This window comes from Exserohilum turcica, assembly GCF_000359705.1.
Source record: "Exserohilum turcica Et28A unplaced genomic scaffold SETTUscaffold_10, whole genome shotgun sequence".
Taxonomy (NCBI): domain Eukaryota; kingdom Fungi; phylum Ascomycota; class Dothideomycetes; order Pleosporales; family Pleosporaceae; genus Exserohilum; species Exserohilum turcicum.
In genome coordinates this window covers 1,369,375-1,388,628 of record NW_007359915.1, presented here as the reverse complement: position 1 = coordinate 1,388,628, position 19,254 = coordinate 1,369,375, and the positions used below count along the sequence as shown (strand labels likewise).

Sequence of the window (19,254 nt, the reverse complement as noted above, 5' to 3'; positions counted from 1 at the left end):
CCAAGCTTTGAATTCCCGAAGCAGCCCACACACAGCATCTTATGCAGTGCAGGTGTAGTTGGAGGGAGTCTGACAGAAGCTGTTCGTATTATGTGCATTCAGTTCCACTTTGTCGTGGCTTATCCGCATTATTTTATCTGATCATCTTTGGAGAAGAAAAGGGAAAGTCGTTGTACATCTCCATACGCAGCTCCAAGCACCACAAGTATGTTTTCTTGGACTTGATACAGTACAAGCATCACCCCGTAGCTAAATTATCTCTGCATCATTCATACACCAGTATCTAGACCTGTAAATCGCTGCACTTCCGCGTCGAGAGTTCAGCTAGACGCTAGTGACGCACGTGATCTCGGCTAATCCGCTGCGCCGCTCGTACACAGGCATTTTGAACCTCATCGTCGCGGTCCAGTCATCGAACACCCAGCGACCGCACCCGCAAACTGTACGTATCCAGTCAACCCCAACGAGCACAGCTGCATCCGTCTCGAAGCCTTGCGATACCAAGCCTTCACCCCCTCGCACTCGACGTCTGGAAATAGGGAGAAAGCCTGCTAACAGGAGTTCGCCACCACACAGACAACTTCGACTACTCAACAACCGCAAACATGGGAAAGGTTCACGGATCCCTCGCTCGTGCCGGAAAGGTCAAGTCTCAGAGTAAGTCTTGACTCGTACCAAGGAGAAGATGACCGTCGGCTAACAGCATCCAGCCCCCAAGGTAAGCATGCCCATCTCGACACGCCGTCCCGACCGAACGTAACACGTCGCACTTGGACATTGCAATTACGACGGGATCAGACCGGACGATTAGGAGCACAGGAGCCAATCTAACACACCCCCAGGTTGAGCCCCAAGAGAAGAAGAAGACCCCCAAGGGCCGCGCGAAGAAGAGGCTCACATACACCCGCCGTTTCGTCAACGTCACCATGACCGGTGGCAAGCGCAAGGTCCGTAGAATTGGAAATTTTCCCGAGGAGCAGGCACTGACGGATACCAGATGAACCCTAACCCCACCTCATAAGCCAAGCACGAGAGGATGGGCGCACGAAACGAGCACGATGAGCTAGAGAATATGGTCATGAATTCGGTTTCCTCAGCACGGCTATGACTCTGGATCAGAGGGAGTGGGAATCACGGACGTCGCCACGGCGCGTTCCTTATAGCAGCATGATCCCACACTTTGGGATGATGGGGGCATGTCATGGCGTAAATGTATATTCGGCTTTTTGTACGGCTGCATCACAAAATCTAGCTGCTTGTGATCCCATGTTGAAGTGTTGCCAGTGACGTGTACTTTTATGCATTTTGTGACAACCTTGGAATACGTTTGCGGTTTTCTGAATATATTTTAGGTAGCTTCTATCCGGCTGTTGCCACGGAATATCAGGTCGCCAAACTCTGCTCTGGTGTCTGAGAGCCATAACGCATGGACCGAATGCATCCCCTAAAATACCCGCTGCATGAAATTGACAGCTGCAGCGACCCTGATAAAGAAAGTGAGCGTCGCGGCGGCTGTACCGAAGATCTCTTGTCGATAACATCTCCCGCCGGAGCTCCAGCATATGGGGCAGGCCCAAGCGGGCCGATCTACGTCACACCCGAACCTCACCTCAAGCTGTCGGAGCACCTTGTCTACTCCACTTGTCAACCTACCAATTCAACCACCAATTCAACAGCACAGCTAATCACAGCAAGCATGTTCAAGCGACTATTCGGAGAGGTAATTTCATTCCAAGTATCATCAATTGTTGCCTGCTGACCGTTTTTCTAGCACGGCGCAAAGAATGTCGTGACCCTCTTTCACGCGCCCTCGAACCAGGCATCCACGCGCGTCCTCACCCTACTCAAGCAAGCCAATGCGCAGTCTGTCGCACATGCAACGGAAGACCAGGCCTCCTCTCACCAAGCCCAAAATAAGGCTGAGCGCACAGAATTCGAGCTCGATGTAACGGAAGCCCCACCTACCACCGACCAGCTCAAGAACATCTTGGACTATCTAGGCGGACCAAGTGCAGCAAGCAAAGTGATTAGCGGAGCGCAAAACGAGAATGATGCTATGCGAAGGCTGAAGGCCGATGGCGCGACATTCCAAAGGCCGCTAGTTGTGGATTGGAATCAAGGGAAAGTTGGTGAGTTTGTCCCGTCTTCGCTCGGAGTATGGGAGGTAATTGTCATGCTAACAATTGGTAGTCATGGGTGACAACGAGAGCGAGATTCTGAAGTTGGTGCGCTCAGTGCCAAAGGAAACAGACAAGGCCTAGAGAGGAGACCAGACTGAACCGAGAACATGGGATTAAGTTGTATCTTTGCCTGAGCAGCAGGGGAGCAACATCTGGAAGGAACTGTTGCAACCTCATGACTGCACTGCTCAGCAGCTGGTGCGGCATGTCTGCATTTACAGTTGAAAACCGATTCATACATATGTATATGAAGACATGCCTCTCAATAGCCTTTCTTGAAATCTTGCAAGGAGTGAGTGAGTAGCTTTCATTGTGTCCCAGTCCCAATGCCCCCTCACTCTCATATGTACGGTGATCGCTTCCTATATGTTACGTCCATTTCTTGTCAGCGTCTGCATGAAGCGCGCTTTGCTCTCACATTCACCTCATCTTTCTTGTGGCGCCAAGACTGGTTGCTCCTTCCACCTGAAGCGGCAGCGAGCGTTTATTTGTTCTGCTAGTCTCGCTGCTTCCCCAATATTCTCGCTACCTTTGCACTCAGTTTTGCTAAACCTGAGATCGCCGCTTTCTGTTGCGCTCTCGCATCTCTCAACTGCAACTGCTCTTTCCCCTACAGAAATTCCACGCTGCATGCCCTTCTCTTTCTTACCCAGCCCCGTCCAGCTGTCTAGCGCACAGCAACACGTCCACGCAAACGCTTTCTACTATAGCATCTGCGACATCGTTTAGTCATGGCAGAGGCTACCTCTCAACCAGCGACAGTACCCACTGTTGAAGAGCCGGTTACTGTGAATGCCGACCAGCAGACTACAGTTTCTGTCAACATGGTTGAACCCATCTTTGATCCTCAACATGCGATTAGAGACCCCAGGTTCGCGCCAGGTGCCCGGCAGGCCTTCTTCTCCACCAAGCTTGGTACCCAAGCCCCCCGTTCGCTAGGCCCAGTCCTTGCGCCTCCCGTCGTACGCAGTATCAGCGACCCCGCGACTGTAGTGCAAGCAGCAAGGTACTGGCAGACAAAGTACAAGAGTGAGTCCATCACCTTGAAAATTACACATAATAGGTGCTGATTATTTCAAAGACCAGTGCCTGTGTATACTGCCTAACCAAGGCTGGATCGTGGAGGATCTTTGGGACATCGTGGATCTTCACGTAGAAGGCAGGAGATTCTGCGAGCAGATGCTCAAATTCATCATGCGCGACACTTGGTATGCCGCAGACAAATTTGCCAAGGATTGGGCGCGCATACACCCAGAGCGATTCGACTTTACAGGCATCAATATCGGGAATGTCTACGATCTCAACGATCCGCTCACAGCCATCGATCAGATATTTACGTTTGGCGAGACAGCTTCCTTTCCTCGCGTGTTCCTCTGGCATGTCGCTTTCATTTTGATCTCCAATTGGAACGACTTCAATCAGAAAAACAACGCGGCATTGGAAGTCAGAAAGACTCGGCAGCTTTCTGTTGTCACAGAGCAAGACACAAACGAGGCAGCGGAATCTCTCGCCAGGGCTCCTGCATCTGATGTCAAGAAAGCCGGTAAGAAGAACCGTAAACACAGGCGAAGAAGATCGGGATATCTAACCGCATCGATAGTACCCTCTGCCTCGGGTGATCTAGCTCGCTCGACCATCGCAGCCTTTACCCCGCCGAATCAAACAAAATCACAGCCTCACACACAGCACATTGTACCGCGTGTATCGCAGCAACCAGGTGATCAAGTTCACCCAAGGACCAGTGGTATAGAGTCAACGGTGGGGCCACCTACGGCGTCTCCTAACACCCGCCTGCATGCCTCCAATCTGCATAGAGGTAATCGCAACCTTGGATCTGGATCATATGGCCAAACAAAAGGAAGGGTTGAGAACGAAAGCCGCATGGTCTCTGGGTCGTTTTCGCGACAAAAGCCCGTTCCAGTGACCGGCATGCAACCTCAATACGTTCCAACCCATATGCCTATGGGCCCACAGATGGCTCCGCAAATGATGCCCGGCTCAGCAATGGGCTCCTATGTTCTAGGACCACCGATGATGCCTCAGCCAGGATATCCCATTCAGTCTGTGGATCCCGTAATAGCATCGCGAGCACACATGGGTTATCAGCCAGATGCTACTCGGACATTGCAGATGCCGCCACCTTACATCAATCAACCACGAGGGCCGCACGCAATGTTGATGGGCGACATGACAAACATGCACTTCCAAGGCCAAATGAGCGCACAGGTAGTAGAATCTCGCGCACCAATGTCTCGCCGTCTCAACTATGCAAACACCAACCAACTCTTTGACCCGTATAGTGGCACCAATCGCAAGTTTAGCAGCGTGCAAGGGTACAACGATGCGACAAGGAAGGGGGGACCGGGCGGTTTCGTGGCTCCACAGAACCGAGGTCGCAAGATGTCTAGCTCGGGTGGTCGTCCAGCATACAACAGTTACAATCCAATGTCTTCGTCGACCTCTCACTACACAGAGTTCAGCGCTAGACGTCGTGTGTCAGAGGATGATCCAAATATCACTGGCGACACCGTCTTCGGCTGTGGTCATACATGGATTGGGCCCAAGAACGCTACAGTCAACGAGCTTTGGATTGGAGACCTGCCGCATGATGTTCTGGAAAGTGAGCTTTTGCAGATGTTCGAACAGATGGTCAAGATAACTTCTGTCTCAATTTCCCTGAGGAGCAATGCGACAAAAGGGCCTTTCCATGCTTTCGCTACGTAAGCCTATCACTCAACTGTTTTTCATCACGAATCAACTAACAACAGCAGATTTGCATCACACTCAGATACGAAAACTGCTCTGACAATCATCCACCTAAATCCTCGGCTGAGAAACGGTGAAGTTAGGCCCGCGATTTCAGTACCAAGGAGGTTCTATCAGAAAGAGTTGCCTGTAACAGCATTCTTTGACCACTCACGCGCTGGTCAGGCGACTAACAGCCATACTCGTGTCGTTACAAACATATCCTTTGATGAGAAGAAAGATGCTCGCGATTTCAATGACACAAAGGATACCACAGGTGGAATGGTTCTATATTCTCCTCAGGATGCTAGAAGCGGCCTGCCGAAGAAGCCTCCTGCGCAATCAGAAACCATGCGTCAGTTAGAGGCTGGAAGTCCTGAACATGAGAAGTCAAAGCGCCCTCAAAAGTCACCAGCCAAGAAAGGCAAAGGCAAAAACAAGCGTGATTCGCCGGCTGGGAAAGAGGGCTCTGTAAGTGACAAAGCAAACGCTGATGGCAAGCTGACAATCGATGTCTTCCCAACAACTTCCATAAGAGAGCATCAGGACAATGGAGCAGCTGATGCAAATGTCGACGACACATCTTCAACTGAAGTCCAGGTTGTATTAGCGACGAATACTATGCTAGATGTTGGTCATGCCCCAGATGATGGGCAAGAGTTGGATGCGCAGCCGGGCGAACAGCCTACCCAATCAGATGATCCGAAAGACAAAGGAGAGCTACTTATTGTGACTCTCCCTCAAACTGACCATTTTGACCCGGAGGTTTGTCTTGAGAAAACGCCGTCACCAGTTGCACAGGATATTCCTAGTACTACATCAGCTACTCAAGCAGACAAAGAGGATGATGACAATCTCCCTCAACTATTCGTGGAGGATGCACCACCATTGACGGCTGGAGAGCAGACCTCTGATGATGAAGGGAAGAATGACAACAGTTTTCACTCCGCTCCAGAAGTGCAGCCTGAGGCAATACAAGTGGAGACAGAAGCAGAAGTTCGGGACGAAGGCGTATCTGCAAACCAAGGTACGACCATCCCAACGTCCCAAATGATTAGCGATTGCTGACATATACAAGAGAGCCCAGAATCTCCGGTCGTAGTCTCGATCGTAGCTGAAGAGCTCGACTTGGACACTGATCGAGCATTGTACACACAGCCCGAAGAACCAGCGCCTGCATCTTCAGACGCGGAGGCTAAGCCGGAAGACGCCAAACCCGAAGATAACTATCAACAGGATAGCCCAGTAGCTTCAGTTGCAGCACACGAAGAGGCCAGTTCTGCGACAAAGGATGCAATGATGTCGGCTCCCATCGATATGACCAAGAAGGGTGGAGCCCAGCACATGCAATCTCTGCACCCGTTCGCGACGAAGAACAAGGCCCAGGCAAAGAAGGAGAGAGAAATCAAGAGAAAGCAACAGAAGAAAGAAGAAGCTGACAGAATCGCCAAGGCCAAAGCCGACAAGGCCAGCAAGGTTGCATGCTCAAAGAAAGCGAAGAAAGACGTGGACTTCCAGGCAAAAGATGAGGCCTCTGTCAGCCCGGGCCCTTCAAGCATGGCTGTAGATGCATCTTCCGATCAGGAGGTATCCATGACGAACACAGAGGAACGTATTCATGAGATGAAGAAGTCCAAAACCAAGCCCAAGGCTCAGCCTGCCGACCCTAGCACGGAGAACCAGAAGAAGGAAACCCGTGCTGAAGAGATGAACAGACCTGCACGAGACACTCCCGAGGATGTTTCCTCGGTAACTCAAGCCGGGGACAAAGTAAAAGCTGAGGAGGCCTCCGGAGTCAAAAAGAACTCCCGTTCTCCCCTGTCGGGACCTACTTCCACTGTTGCACAGGAGGTTGTCTTCCTCAAAACCCACCCTGATCGGGAAGTAGATAATCCTCGCGACGATTCTCCTACCACAACAACTCAGAAGCCAGACTGCGAAGCAGTCTGGGTCATCGTGTCAGCCCAATCTCTACCCACTGGAGCAACACCAACTGCAAGCTATCCAAGCTCTCCACAGCATAGTAAGTCCAGCAGCTCTTCAAATTAGCGAAACTATGACTAACTTTTGAAGTGAGTAAAATCCCCGGCCAATATCTCTCGCGGACTTCGTCTGTTTCAACACTGGCCGCAGAAGCCCCTAGCGCACCAACTAATAATTCCTCTGTTCCCAATGATGCCACTGGTACTGCAGATACTACCCAAGGCACGTACACTGGAACGACTGCCACCAATTCCGACACTGCACCTATTGAGACTCCCAAAAAGAAGAAAAAGAGAAAGAACAGGAAGAAGAAAGCTTCTACTGTGGAACCTGGCAACTCCAACCAATCTGAGATGGGTGCAAAACCCTCTAATATTGTTTCCGGAGGCCATGAAGAGGACTTGCAAGGTGGTGACCCTTTCGGCCCACAACTCAGCCACATTGATACCATCCGTCGTGCTGTCAAGAAAGACACCGCATCCCATCTTGCACGTACCATTGCACGGCTCGAAAAGGAAGCTGAGGAGCGAGAGGTGGCTGGTATATGATCACGGAGTTGAAAGTGAACTTGGGTACACCTGCAAAGAAGATGCTGTGATTGGAGTGAAAAGCCCAACTTTCAAGTACATGAAGCAGCTGTTATGTTAGCTGGTACCTCTGATTGTACGAACAAGGTACTTTAGATAGCGAAATGAACACTATTGGGAAACTCAACTGCTTATGGTGATGATATTTGTGCCAACATTGCTGGGGAAATAGCGGCAGTCGTTAGTATTGACATCCCGAACAAGGCAACAAGCCCCTGTATATGGGAGAAGACAGCAACTCGACGTTACACATTCATACATCTATCTACCAAATGTATTGCTTTAAAACAATGCGAATATGCATTCTGCGAACGCTACTTTTCTTCGACAACAATTAAACAACAACATCATACCCCTCATGTGTCTCATGACCACCATAATGCTCTTCACATTCATACACGTCATCAAGAACCTTGCGGAAACGCTGCACACCCAGTTCAAATCTGTGCCTCTCTTCCTCCACGCTGCTGATATCAAGAAAAACTTCGCGGCGGGCATGTCCAAGCCCGAACCACAGTGTTCCTGCACTTTCGCTCCAGTTGGTTTTCAGGCCTTCTTCTAGGCCGCGGCGACAAAAGGCAAGGAGGCTGGCATGCTGGTTGTCTGGGGGCGCGGCATGAGCGTCGGACGGGTATGAGGGTATGGTGTCCGGTGTGGTGTTGTGTAGTAATGCGGTGATGTATGTCATGAGTTGGTCGACGTATGTGACGAGTGGAGGAGCGTCGGTAGTGGGCAGTGTGCGGCTGCATATGTACTCCAATGGTGCGAGGATAGACGTCATTGCTTGGAGCATATAGTTGAGCGCAGAGAGTACGTGTGGATGCTGGAGGAGGTGGTGGTTATCTTTGAGTTGTTCTGTGCCGCGGATGAAGGCGTGCGATATCGATACGATGCAGCTGGTGATTGAGCACAGATTGTCTGTGTGCGTGACGCGTAGATCGAAGAGCGTCGTGTCGAGGATGGATGGTAGTGCTTGTAGCATTGGTCGAGCGATAACAAATGCAGTCAGGGATGAAAATGTTTCTTCAAGGTATGCTGGGAAGACGACTTGCAGTAGTACAGCTCGCAGGGCCATCCTGTCAGCTGTGGGCGCTTCATCAGTGGAGAGCGCAGTGGTGAGCTGATTCACCAAATAGGCTTGCTGGTTGTCGGCAGCAGCCTGCTGCGCTACAGTTTGCATAAAGACCGACAGCTGCTTTGCTGTTCCAGACTCAGACAATTTTGGTGCGTATCCGCACAGGCGGGCGACAACGTAAGTTGGATCTCCTGCAGGGAGCGGGAAGGCAACCGAGTCTGTGAAAAAAGATAGCACTGGCAGTATATCGCTGGTATACTGCTTCAGGAACTGGACTATCTTCTGAACAAACTCGACGTATGCACCAGTGACTGTCGTCCCCTGGCTAAGCTGCTGGTAGTTGTACTTCATAGAGGCCATGAAGTCTCTGAGCATGGAAGCATATAGTCTCTTCGTTTCAGAGGTACGCGCAGGCTCGTCACGGCTGGCTGCATGGACACTGTCTCGCATGTTGGACAAGAGGCTCGAAATCAGTGCCAGGCGCCGCGTGCGAAGGGAGTCTGGGTTGATGTCCCATGCACCAGTTTCCAGATCGCGGAAGAAGGGTAAGTTTTGCATGAGTGGGTGGTACTCATCTGCTTTTGCGATAGCATGCAGTAGTCGATGCTGGAACCTGAGCATGGACTCTCGCTCCACCAGACATACCATCAGAGATTGGAGGAACTCGTTTCGATGTTCTCTGTAGGCAGTCGCGTCGCAGTCGATGAGAGCAGCCATGAAGTAGGGACCAAATTTGCGCGTCTGCTCCGTTTGCCGTAGTTGTTTCCACGATAGTTGGCTAAAAGAGTCAAGGTAGTAAGACCAAGCTCGCGCACCCGATGCCACCTGACCCTCAGCAATGCAAACCCAGGTATCGACGCAGTCCTTAAGCAGAATGTCGTCTGGTGCAGTTTCCGCACCGAATGCATTCGAAAGCAGATGCCAGAGTGGTGTCTGGATGAAGTCGAGACCAGACTGTTGAGCTTGTTTCCCTGGGACATCTAGATCCATGTCGTCTAGATCGTCCATGTCCGGGAAGTCACCATAATCTTGGCTATCCTCGCTGGTCTGTTGGCTTACCTCCTTGCTCGATTGCGTTTTCTGTAATCTCGCATAGTCTTGCAGGACTTTGAGTGTATCGTGTATGACCTTGATGAGACGATGATCTTCCAGGTGAGGAAGTTCGAGTAGATGCATGATTTCAGAGTCGATCAGGAAATCCCTCAGACACGACTGCTTCTTTGCATATTGAATGATCTTGCTCATGCCCGAAATGCAATCTCGCAGAGTTGCAATCACCTGTTCCTGGTTTCTCTCCATTGTTTGACGAACCATGACTGCTGAGATGTCTGTGGCATTGTCGGTAACACCTGACTTGAGAAAGTCGTCGGCTTCAGTTTTTGCGAGTTTGTACTGCCTCAGCGTCTGATGCATGATATCCTTATGCCAGATTGCGAATGGCTTTGCAGATGTGTAAGGCTCTTCGGTGGATAGTTGGAAAGTAGCAAGGTTGGCCCAGGCACGAACGCTCAGTCTGCAAGCCTCCCGATGAGAGCTCTCGTGATTAACAAGATCACGCACGTGATCTAGCTTCGGTCGACAAGCTGGCGGTGCGCCCCAATAAAGGGTGGATAACAAGTCATGGTGATTGCGCAGTGCCGCCAGACTCTCTTCATCAAGGGGCTGATCTTTCGGATATGCCCGACCATGGTTGGGCAAACACCGAAAGACAAAGCTGCGTATCTTCTTTTCGGGATAATCATTTTTCATACCCCGAAGGCCCAACGCAAGGCACTTTAGCGCTATGTGGAATGAATACTCATTCGGTTCGACTGTCAATGGCGGGTCTATGGCGAGATTATCCAGAAAGGGAACAGACCCATTGTTTGTCTCGCGTCGAAGACCCTTGAGACCGTTCTTACCGAAGAAGTCAAGAGCTGCGTTGAGCATCAACTCCGGACGTCTCCAATGCCAATGTGTCACAAGCCTGTGACATCGCACAAGGCTGGCCCGGACGTAGTCGTTAAGTGATGCACTATGCTTCCTGTACGTACTCGGGTACAGCTCAAACAATTGCCGGAGAGCGTCTCGAATACACGCCCAATTGTCGTTTTGGAAAGTCTCTCTTCGACTCCTTAGCGGGATACCAGAAACATCAATTTCGCTAAACGGGAGGAAGGTAAAGAGTGTAGCCCACGTTGTTTCGAAAGTAGAAAGATGCGTGGCACTAGAGACTTTGGAGCTGAGCTCTTGGCTGACAAGGTCCCAAAAGCCACATGACCGCATGTTTAACCTCTCTAAAACGTGCATGCAGACAACCGTACTCTCCACGAAGATTTCACTGTCTTGCACGCCCTTCTCGCGAATAGAGTGTCGTTGGTTCTGCTCAAGAAAGTATCCCAAGCTCGGGATACCTTGTTGTACCAAGCGAGAGACAATGGCCTTTGAGACATTCTTTACTAGCGTCAGGGTTTCGAAGCGACTGCCTTCGTCTACAGTCGGATGCTGGGCGATGTGGTTTACTTGGAGGCTGAGAACTAGTAGGTATGTCATAGTGTGCATGGCACATCCAGCATAACCCATCCCATGGCCACCAGTAACATCAATTGCTGATGCGCCATCAAACAAGGTTTGGCATAATCGCGCTGCTTTGACCACGTAATCTTTTCGATCAATAGGATCCAGGAAGCTAAGATGATCGGATATGTAGGTGATAAGTGACCGCACTAACCGAGCTGGATGCATGCCACTGTCGTGGTTTGCCGTTGACGTATTCGGACTGGAAGGTTGGGTTACCATGAATGCTGACACATCCCCAACCAAATCATGCAAATTCGAGAATGTCTCATCATTCCATGGACCGCATCGGAAGGACTTGTTCCCATGGGTAATGACAGAATATCCAGCAGCTTCGTCAAGATCGCGACCCTCTGGCTCCCCGATGCTAAGAGCTCGGCTGAATTCATCAGATCCGATCAAGGTAGATGAGTGGAAGTATGTCTCAGATGCCAACGAGTATATGTCGAAAGTGATGGGATATCGGGTACCATATGGGCCCAGACCATGAAGCACAGGAAGGCCCTGCTCCGGGTTAGGTTCTTGTTCTTGAACGACATCGATCGTCCTCAGTACTTCTTGTACAGCTGGCTCGCTCGGTTGACGAAACTCTCGTGCATCCACGTCGATTCTTTGCGCTCGAACCTTCCGTTTAAGGCGTCTCTTGGCTGTAGATATAGATTCGCTTGGTGCTTCTGCCGCAGGTTCCGCAGCATCAGTTACAGAGGGAAGTATTGTTTGTTCAGGACTATCATCTGCAAGGTAACGAGCCAATTGCGGATTGAAAAGACGGTGCTCATTGGGCAATTGCTTGTTGAACTGCTGGTCGACATATAGTAAACCTTTCTCAAATGCAATCTTCCTATGGTCACGGCCAAAGTCATTCTCGTCGCCTTCTAGCTGTGCAGTTCTAAAAGGCAACGGCCTCTCCATTCCTTGACGTCCGCGATGGCTGCTAGTTTGCAAAGTTTTCTTTCCTTGTCGTCTAGGTCTCGTCTCTTTGGTAGAAGAGCGTTGGAAGATGTGAAGGCCAGGAGGCATATTTCCACTTTTCCGTGAACGCGAAACCTCTGTCATGGCTTCTGATTGTCCATCAAGATCGTTGGCAGATCTCACATCATTGACAGACTGCTGCTCTGCATTCTGCTGATTGTCGTTCTTGTCAACCAAAGCGTGTCCATGCTTTCGTTCATGTGAAGTAACACCTGGGTTTGGCTTCAAAGCGCCTTGTTGCCACTGCTGAAGAGTGATGTTGGCATCCTTGGTATCCTCGGCATTGTGTAGTCGTATTTGCTTGTCATGCAGGCTTTGACGGGCAAGATCAGGCCTTCGAAGTGCCTGTCGCCTAGCTACTCTGAGGAACTGTGGTACATTGGCGCTTCGTTCAGATGGCGAGTGAACAACATCAACGACGCTCATTGCTGGTGGTGAAGGTCGGCGCATTATCCGAGAATGGGCACGCTTCTTCTTTCCGGGCTGGCCACCAGAAGATCGCTTTCCATAACCCAAGGTCCTTGCCAGGCCATCAGACGACTTTGCCTTCTTTGCTTTCCCAAAGGCGTCGGTCAGCTTACTCTGTCTCTTCCGGCCAGTCCCTCCGAGTGTAGGTAGATGCAAGACGTCGTGCTCCATGTCCGACAAGTTGTCGTCATCAGCGTAACGATTGTCGAACATCTTAGCTAACGTCGAAGCATTAGCTACAGAGTCCTGCGCACTCTGCATAGGGCGTGAGACAGGGGCCCTTAATTCGTCTTCGGACCCATCGGATATGACGACGGGGTCCCTCAATGAAGTATTAGAAAGTGAGGACGGTCGAGGTCGACCTGGAGGTTTCGTGATCCGTTGAGCGACTCCGCGCACAGGTGCAGTAGGTTCGGGGGATAAGGCTATATTTGCACGCACTCTTTCTCGCTCTCTCTGCTGTGCTCTCCGTCGCTCTTGAGTTTGCCGATCGAATCGTAGCCAAGAAGCGGGCAAAACACCCTTGATCTTTCTGCCTACATGTTTCAACTCATTATCACTCTGCTCTGCTTCACTGGTAGAATCGGCTGCAGACGATGAGCTGTCCGTTAGGACCACTCTTACTGGCCGCCGAAGCCCGCTACTAGGTCTTTGCACACTGCGCGGTGCAGCATCGGAGTCTGAATCCAATAAAGAATTAGGGTCCTCTTGCATGACTGACGAGGTAGAGGGGGTTGGCAAGTTGGGAGCTGGCGTTGTCGCACGCAATATACCTGCATGGCGAACTGAAGCGTTCCCGTTCCGTGGTGGACTACTTGAATAGGGAGGAGAATTTGGAGGTATAGACCACAAGTCGCGCGGCATACTGGGGTTTTCGAATATGCTTGTTGGTGGCTCAGCGCCCTGTGTCGATGAGATATTGAGCTTTCTCCGTTTTGCTGCGTGAGGGTGGCGGAGCTGTGTAGACGGAAGGCGTCTAGTAGGTTCGGAAGTAGGTCGACGGATTGAATCTGTACCCTGTCCCACCGTCTTCAATCGTGAAACGGTGGGAGTAGACACATTTATCTCAACATCTGGGGGGCTGCTTGTGGGTTCCTCGTCGGGATTAAATTCTTGCTCTTGCGATTCATCATTTTGCTGTCTCCGACGGCTTTGAGGCGAATGCGACCTTTCCCTGCGTACAGGTTTGAGACCTCTGCTTTGGACTTCCCTGCGATACATTTCACCCTCCAATGCATAGGGATGCAACTGAATCGGTTTTCGTTGGCGGAAGTCGCGTCTTGCCCTTTCATCCACAATTTGCCGCTGTAAAGCAGTCGAGGAGGGTATGAGAACCTGGACTGTCGTCCGTCTATGAGGTATGGGAAAGGTTGGCGGTGGCGACTCCAGGTCCGTAGGTGGGTCTGAAAGCTCGTCATCTTCAGAACCGTCCGACAAGGGCACAATTCCAAACTCGTTTAGAACATGAGAATGGTTTGTGGATTCTTTGGTATGGCTTGCGGACGTTGGTTCTCGTGGTATGTCCGAGTTCCGAGCACCCTGTGATGGCTCCGCAACGTTATTGTGTAGTTGAGTTGGCGATTCGGAACGCGGGTGAGATGATGGACGTTGAATAATTCGCCGAGTTTTGGGGGTTGCAGAGGCTTGAAGCGGGTCTGGACTCTCTGATGGCTGCGGTCTGGGGGTATGCGTCGACGTGGGCGTAAATGGAGAAGGTGTAGGACGTCGGGGCGAGGTGCGTTTCGTCGGCGTTATTGTATTCGTCTCCTTTAATATTGACCTTTCAAGATCCGCGGCAGCGTCGACAGTTTCTCCATAGGATGCATCGACTTTTTGCACCTGCTCAACGTCATCTCCGACGCGCTCGACGCGTCCACTTAAGCCATTGTTAGGAATAGAGCCCTGGCTCTCAAGCTGAGACTCATCCTCCTCTTCATCCGAGTCCTGGACAAATCCTTTCTGTCGCCATTTGGACATTTGGGCTCGCCTGCATATCGTGCTGCGATTCGATGTGGGTGGGTAGATGGAAGACATGGCGCGTCGTCCCGTGCCTTGCCTAGCGCGTTTGTCTACTTAGCGGGCGGAAGAACGTCATGTTTGCAGGCTTAGGCTTGAGCATTAGTCAAGCTATACAAATGTACTCGTAGCTACGCTCCCAACGCTAGCCATCTTTACAAGTATTGATAGTAATATAGTTATGGCTAGTTCAAAAATATTTGATTCATTTTGTATATTGTTTCCAAGTACATAGCACCCGCCGCCGCATTCAAACAGCATTCATCGCCTCATATTGGTTACGCATCATGGTATGCAGCCATACGCAGCACAGGGCCCCGCTACACTCCCTAAAGTGCATTGACATCCTTTGGGGCACTGTCCGATTTTAAGGCAGTCTCCCATCTATTGTCCTCATGTTAGCACAATTGTAGGATTAGGGAAGGGTATAGGATTGTGTGACATACAGAGCCATAGGCAGTGGCGGTAGCAGCGGCACTGAGTGCTAGTAGAATAGTTGAGAACTTCATTTTTGATAAGAATTTGTAGCTTGCTTGCGAATAGCCTTTGCGCGGATGATGATATAGAAGTAGAGTCTAACAACTGTTGGCAACAAATGTACTCAGGAACGAGTGAACTTGCAGCCTCTTTTATATACATTGTTTCGCTTTTTTGCGGCATTTGAATGAAGTGCTAGCTCGAGATGCGATTGAGCATGATCTAATTTTACGTGATGAACAGGCTAACGGAGCTAGGCGTACGAGTGAATACGCTATCCGTGTACTACAAGGTAGTGCACAGGACTATCAGAGATGCAGATCGTCTCGCTTGGCCAACCCTCGCATTCACCGTATGATCCAGTAATTCATATTAAGGCAAAGCCTCGGCGTGAAGGGCGGTGGTCTATCACACTTTACCCTGACACCTATTTCGGCTCTATAGCCTAGTGCTGACGAAGATTAGAGTGGTGTGCACACCTACCCCTATACAATATCAGGTCATAGCCTATACGGTGCGAAGGAAGACCGAGATTATACGGAGGTGACTGTCAAAAGTTCTTGCTAGCGCCACGCTAAGCCGCCAGCCTATCGGCCCGACTATTCTTGGCGCCCACACTAATTTTTTGAAGCTGGCGATAGCTTGTATACTTATTTTTTTGAGTGTTTTTGATCTACTATGGCTCTAAATACGGATATATTGACCCGCTCTTTTATTGTTGCATTGAAGTCACCTTTTGGTGGCAAATCTACACGCGAAATTGCAGAAATGATAGGCATATCGCCGCGTACGATTGACTTAATTTATGGTAGAGCCTGCTAGCGAGGCTTTGAGCCTAACGCACGCCTAATTAAGATCCTTCCGCAGTACCTTGAAGATGCCCCGCGCGCAGGCCGCCCTCGTAAACAAGAAGAAATACACGACGCTACTCTTAAGAACGTACGCCGCGATAGGTATGGGAGAGAGAAGAGCTGCGCTGATATTGCTGGTGATCTTAGTGTTCACGGCTACAACGTCTCGTCGTCCACCGTATGGAGAGTCCTTCGAGCAGCCGGTTACAACAAGACGAAGCCGACGAGGAAGCCTGGGTTGACGACGAAGATGAGACAGGAAAGACTTGAGTGGTGTCTTGCCTATAAAGATTGGACACTTGAAGATTGGAAGAACGTTATTTGGTCAGATGAGACTTCTGTTGTTCTCAACCACCGTCGCGGTGGCTATCGTGTGTGGCGACGCCTGGATGAAGTCTTTACCAAAAGTGTTATCTGAGAGCGGTGGAAGGGCTACTCTGAATTTATGTTCTGGGGCTGCTTCACGTACGACTACAAAGGTCCTTGCCATGTCTGGAGGCCTGAGACTGCGCAGGAGAAGAGAGACGCCGCTCTCCAGATTGAAGAGTTGAATAAGGCTCTAGAGCCTCTCATGAGAGAGGCGTGGGAGCTTACAACAGGCATAAAGAGGCTTGGATTACGTAACAAGCCTGGCAGAGTTCCACAATGGAGATGGGTAAAAGAGACGGGTAAGCTAGCTCGTGAGAGCAGTCGTGGTGGCATTGATTGGTGGCGTTACTAGACTCAAGTTCTTATCCCAAAGCTAATTCCCTTCGCAAAGGAGTGCCAAAAAGAGAGACCACGTGTCTTTGTTTAAGAAGATAGGGCACCTTCGCATACCCACCACGCTCAAAGAACTATATACCGAAACGCTGAGGTGGAGCAGCTCCCATGGCCAGGCAATTCACCTGATCTCAACGCTATTGAAGCAGCCTGGCCATGGCTCAAAAGAAAAACAACACGAAGAGGCGCACCAAAAAGTCGGGCGGAAGGGACAAAAGTATGGCAACAGTACTGGGATGAGCTACCTCAACACCAAATTCAAGCTTGGATAGAGCGTATTCCGTTTCATATTCAAGAAATCATTAAACTTGAAGGTGGCAATGAGTACAAAGAGGGGCGGCGGGACCGATCTACATAGCTTCGGCCCTATTTTCGGCGGTAATCAATGCACCCCTGTCAGCAAGAACTTTTGACAGTCACCTCCGTACTAGACAGTAATAAACAAGGAATGAGTCTAACTTGTTATATGCTATCCGCACCACACGCCACACGCCAACCGTAGGCCAGTGTGTGGCGCGATTACTATTACTCCCAGTTCCTATCCGTTGTCCTATAAAATCTGGAACAAAACTTTGAACAAAATGAGAAGTAAGATCTAGCTCGAAATCAGAAGCAGTAGTGTGTTGCTACTACTAATAATCCCTATCACAGTATTTTACTCAGAATGAAATCAAACATCAGGGTGAAATTAAACTCATCCAGGTATTAGAAGCGAGGCGATTCTTTTTTAGGCTTAAGTCCATAAGCGTCTCTACCAATAACAGAATAGCTCTTGGTCGCTGTCGAAGCTAGCTGAGATAAGAACGCCAAACTTTTCCCCGCGGGAATGCTTCGGTCACAGAACTCCGCCTTGACAGAACAGCTCCATTGAACAAGCAGCTAACAAAAAATGGCCGGACGCATCCTCCCTATTGCTTTGGCAACGATAGTTGGTGTATCAATTGGAGTGGCTACTTTCGATGGAGAGTTCAAGAAACAACGGCTAGCACGGATGAATGACGAGTACCAACAGTACGCACAGTCTCTGAACGCACTCTCACACGTCCACTTACATGCGCTCGTATCAGAGAATTAGCTGCCGCTGCTGCTGCTGCGAGCAGTGCCAACCCTACACCTGCGACAACCAGCACGGCGGTATCTGCAACTCAACGCCAAGTTCAAGCTAAGCAGGAAGAAGCTATTGCCTCCGCATCACCTGACAACTCCTGGTCGAACATGCTGGGATTGTGGGCTTGGAAAAGGGATCCGAAGAAGGAGGCACTACCCCTGAAGAACAGCAACGAAGAAACAAAGGGCAAACCCTGATGATTCTCACCTTTCATGGACCAGCGGCACTCAGAGACTAAGCCTTCCCTGTAAATCATCCCACCGTCCCCGCCGCAACGGATCCAACCGCTTCAGCTCGTCTAGCCATGACCTCATGTCCTTTGTTGTGAACGACTTTGTATCAGCGTCGACCTCCAAATACACCTCTGCGAGCCCGAGGAGCGCCTCATATATCCATTTGCAATCCACCTCGTCCTCCAAAATCTCTCGTATATACCCCATCTCGTTATCGTAGTACTTTTGCCGCTCGCCATCAGTCAGGTCTTGAACAACCAGCCGATTCGGTGGACAAGAGGGAGATATGACGGAGAGAAGGTACTGGTGGTAAAACCATATGGATTGATCGAATGGGTCAGTGTTGATGGCCTCGCATATCAAAGATAGTTCTGAATCAAGGAAAGCGCGGCGCGCCTTGGAGTCTGCGTTGCGCTCGTGGAGGATCTTGGGTATGAGCTGGCTGCGATTGTGCCAAGCAGAAAAGTTGGAGAGATTGGTCTTGATCATCTTTGTGGTATATTCAAACTCGGACTCAGAGAGGCTCTTGGGAGTTTCCTCAGTCGTTTTAGTCTCAGGGGATGCCACTAAGCGCTCGATTTCGGATACTGCAATACGTCTATAGCTCCAGGCATGGAAATTTCGACTGTCTGCATGCAGCATCTTATTTATGAGTTGTAACTCTCCCAACCAGAGCTTATGCGCTGCTTCTGCACCCATCAAGGTCTCCCCCTGGCGCAAAAGCCAGTTGCGATGGTTCCATATCCAGTAGCACTTGGGAAACTTTCGCAGCAACACAAACGTGAGGTGTAAATCATCCTCCAACAGATCATGTGGAGATTTTGCGGGTGTGTCTGCGGCCACCAGGGACATGATGACGCGTCTGCGGTGGTTCCATATTGTGTAGTATTCGGGGTTCTCGTTCAGCAGCTTTGTAACCAGGCCAAGCACTTCGATTGTATATTGCTTTTCGGAGATCTGAAGAGTCCAGCGTTAGCTTTCTCCAGGCATTGCCAGGCGCCATCAAGCACCTTTGTGTTGACCAAATCTACTAGTTCTTTGTAATGTGCGATCTGCTCAAGCTCCTTCTGTCGAGCCTCCTCCGAGCGCACGACAGGGCCCGTACCGCGTGATACACCGTGCTGTGCCTATTAGATTCGTATTCTAGCAGGCTAGTGACATGTCTACTTACGCTTGCCATTGCCGGGGAGAGGTTCGAGCGCTGGAGCAACGCGCAAGTTCGCAGTTCCCCCGAGTTGGAG

At 50.4% G+C, this 19,254-nt stretch overlaps 5 protein-coding genes across 5 annotated transcripts; 3 read left to right on the top strand and 2 right to left on the bottom strand.

Moving 5' to 3' along the window:
• Positions 1–455: 455 nt before the first annotated feature.
• Positions 456–1,263, top strand: SETTUDRAFT_166858 (uncharacterized protein). The gene is made up of 3 exons (XM_008023487.1): positions 456–657; positions 835–947; positions 998–1,263. Exons 1-3 carry the CDS (start codon positions 606–608, stop codon positions 1,019–1,021), a joined length of 189 nt encoding a protein of 62 aa, XP_008021678.1. The 5' UTR covers positions 456–605; the 3' UTR covers positions 1,022–1,263.
• Positions 1,264–1,668: 405 nt separating this feature from the next.
• On the top strand, positions 1,669–2,488 carry SETTUDRAFT_166856 (uncharacterized protein). Its single transcript, XM_008023486.1, has 3 exons — positions 1,669–1,720; positions 1,772–2,129; positions 2,191–2,488. Exons 1-3 carry the CDS (start codon positions 1,697–1,699, stop codon positions 2,259–2,261), a joined length of 453 nt encoding a protein of 150 aa, XP_008021677.1. The 5' UTR covers positions 1,669–1,696; the 3' UTR covers positions 2,262–2,488.
• Positions 2,489–2,911: 423 nt separating this feature from the next.
• On the top strand, positions 2,912–7,456 carry SETTUDRAFT_36496 (uncharacterized protein; the record flags this gene model as incomplete). Its single annotated transcript, XM_008023119.1, has 5 exons — positions 2,912–3,209; positions 3,244–4,900; positions 4,949–5,952; positions 6,004–6,948; positions 6,999–7,456. 5 exons carry the CDS (start codon positions 2,912–2,914, stop codon positions 7,454–7,456), a joined length of 4,362 nt encoding a protein of 1,453 aa, XP_008021310.1.
• Positions 7,457–7,829: 373 nt separating this feature from the next.
• SETTUDRAFT_158482 (uncharacterized protein) lies at positions 7,830–14,543 on the bottom strand (the record flags this gene model as incomplete). The annotated part of the gene is made up of 2 exons (XM_008023485.1): positions 7,830–7,879; positions 7,928–14,543. 2 exons carry the CDS (start codon positions 14,541–14,543, stop codon positions 7,830–7,832), a joined length of 6,666 nt encoding a protein of 2,221 aa, XP_008021676.1.
• Positions 14,544–17,510: 2,967 nt separating this feature from the next.
• SETTUDRAFT_45214 (uncharacterized protein) lies at positions 17,511–19,193 on the bottom strand (the record flags this gene model as incomplete). Its single annotated transcript, XM_008023161.1, has 3 exons — positions 17,511–18,970; positions 19,024–19,134; positions 19,185–19,193. 3 exons carry the CDS (start codon positions 19,191–19,193, stop codon positions 18,008–18,010), a joined length of 1,083 nt encoding a protein of 360 aa, XP_008021352.1. The 3' UTR covers positions 17,511–18,007.
• Between the last annotated feature and the right edge of the window lie 61 nt (positions 19,194–19,254).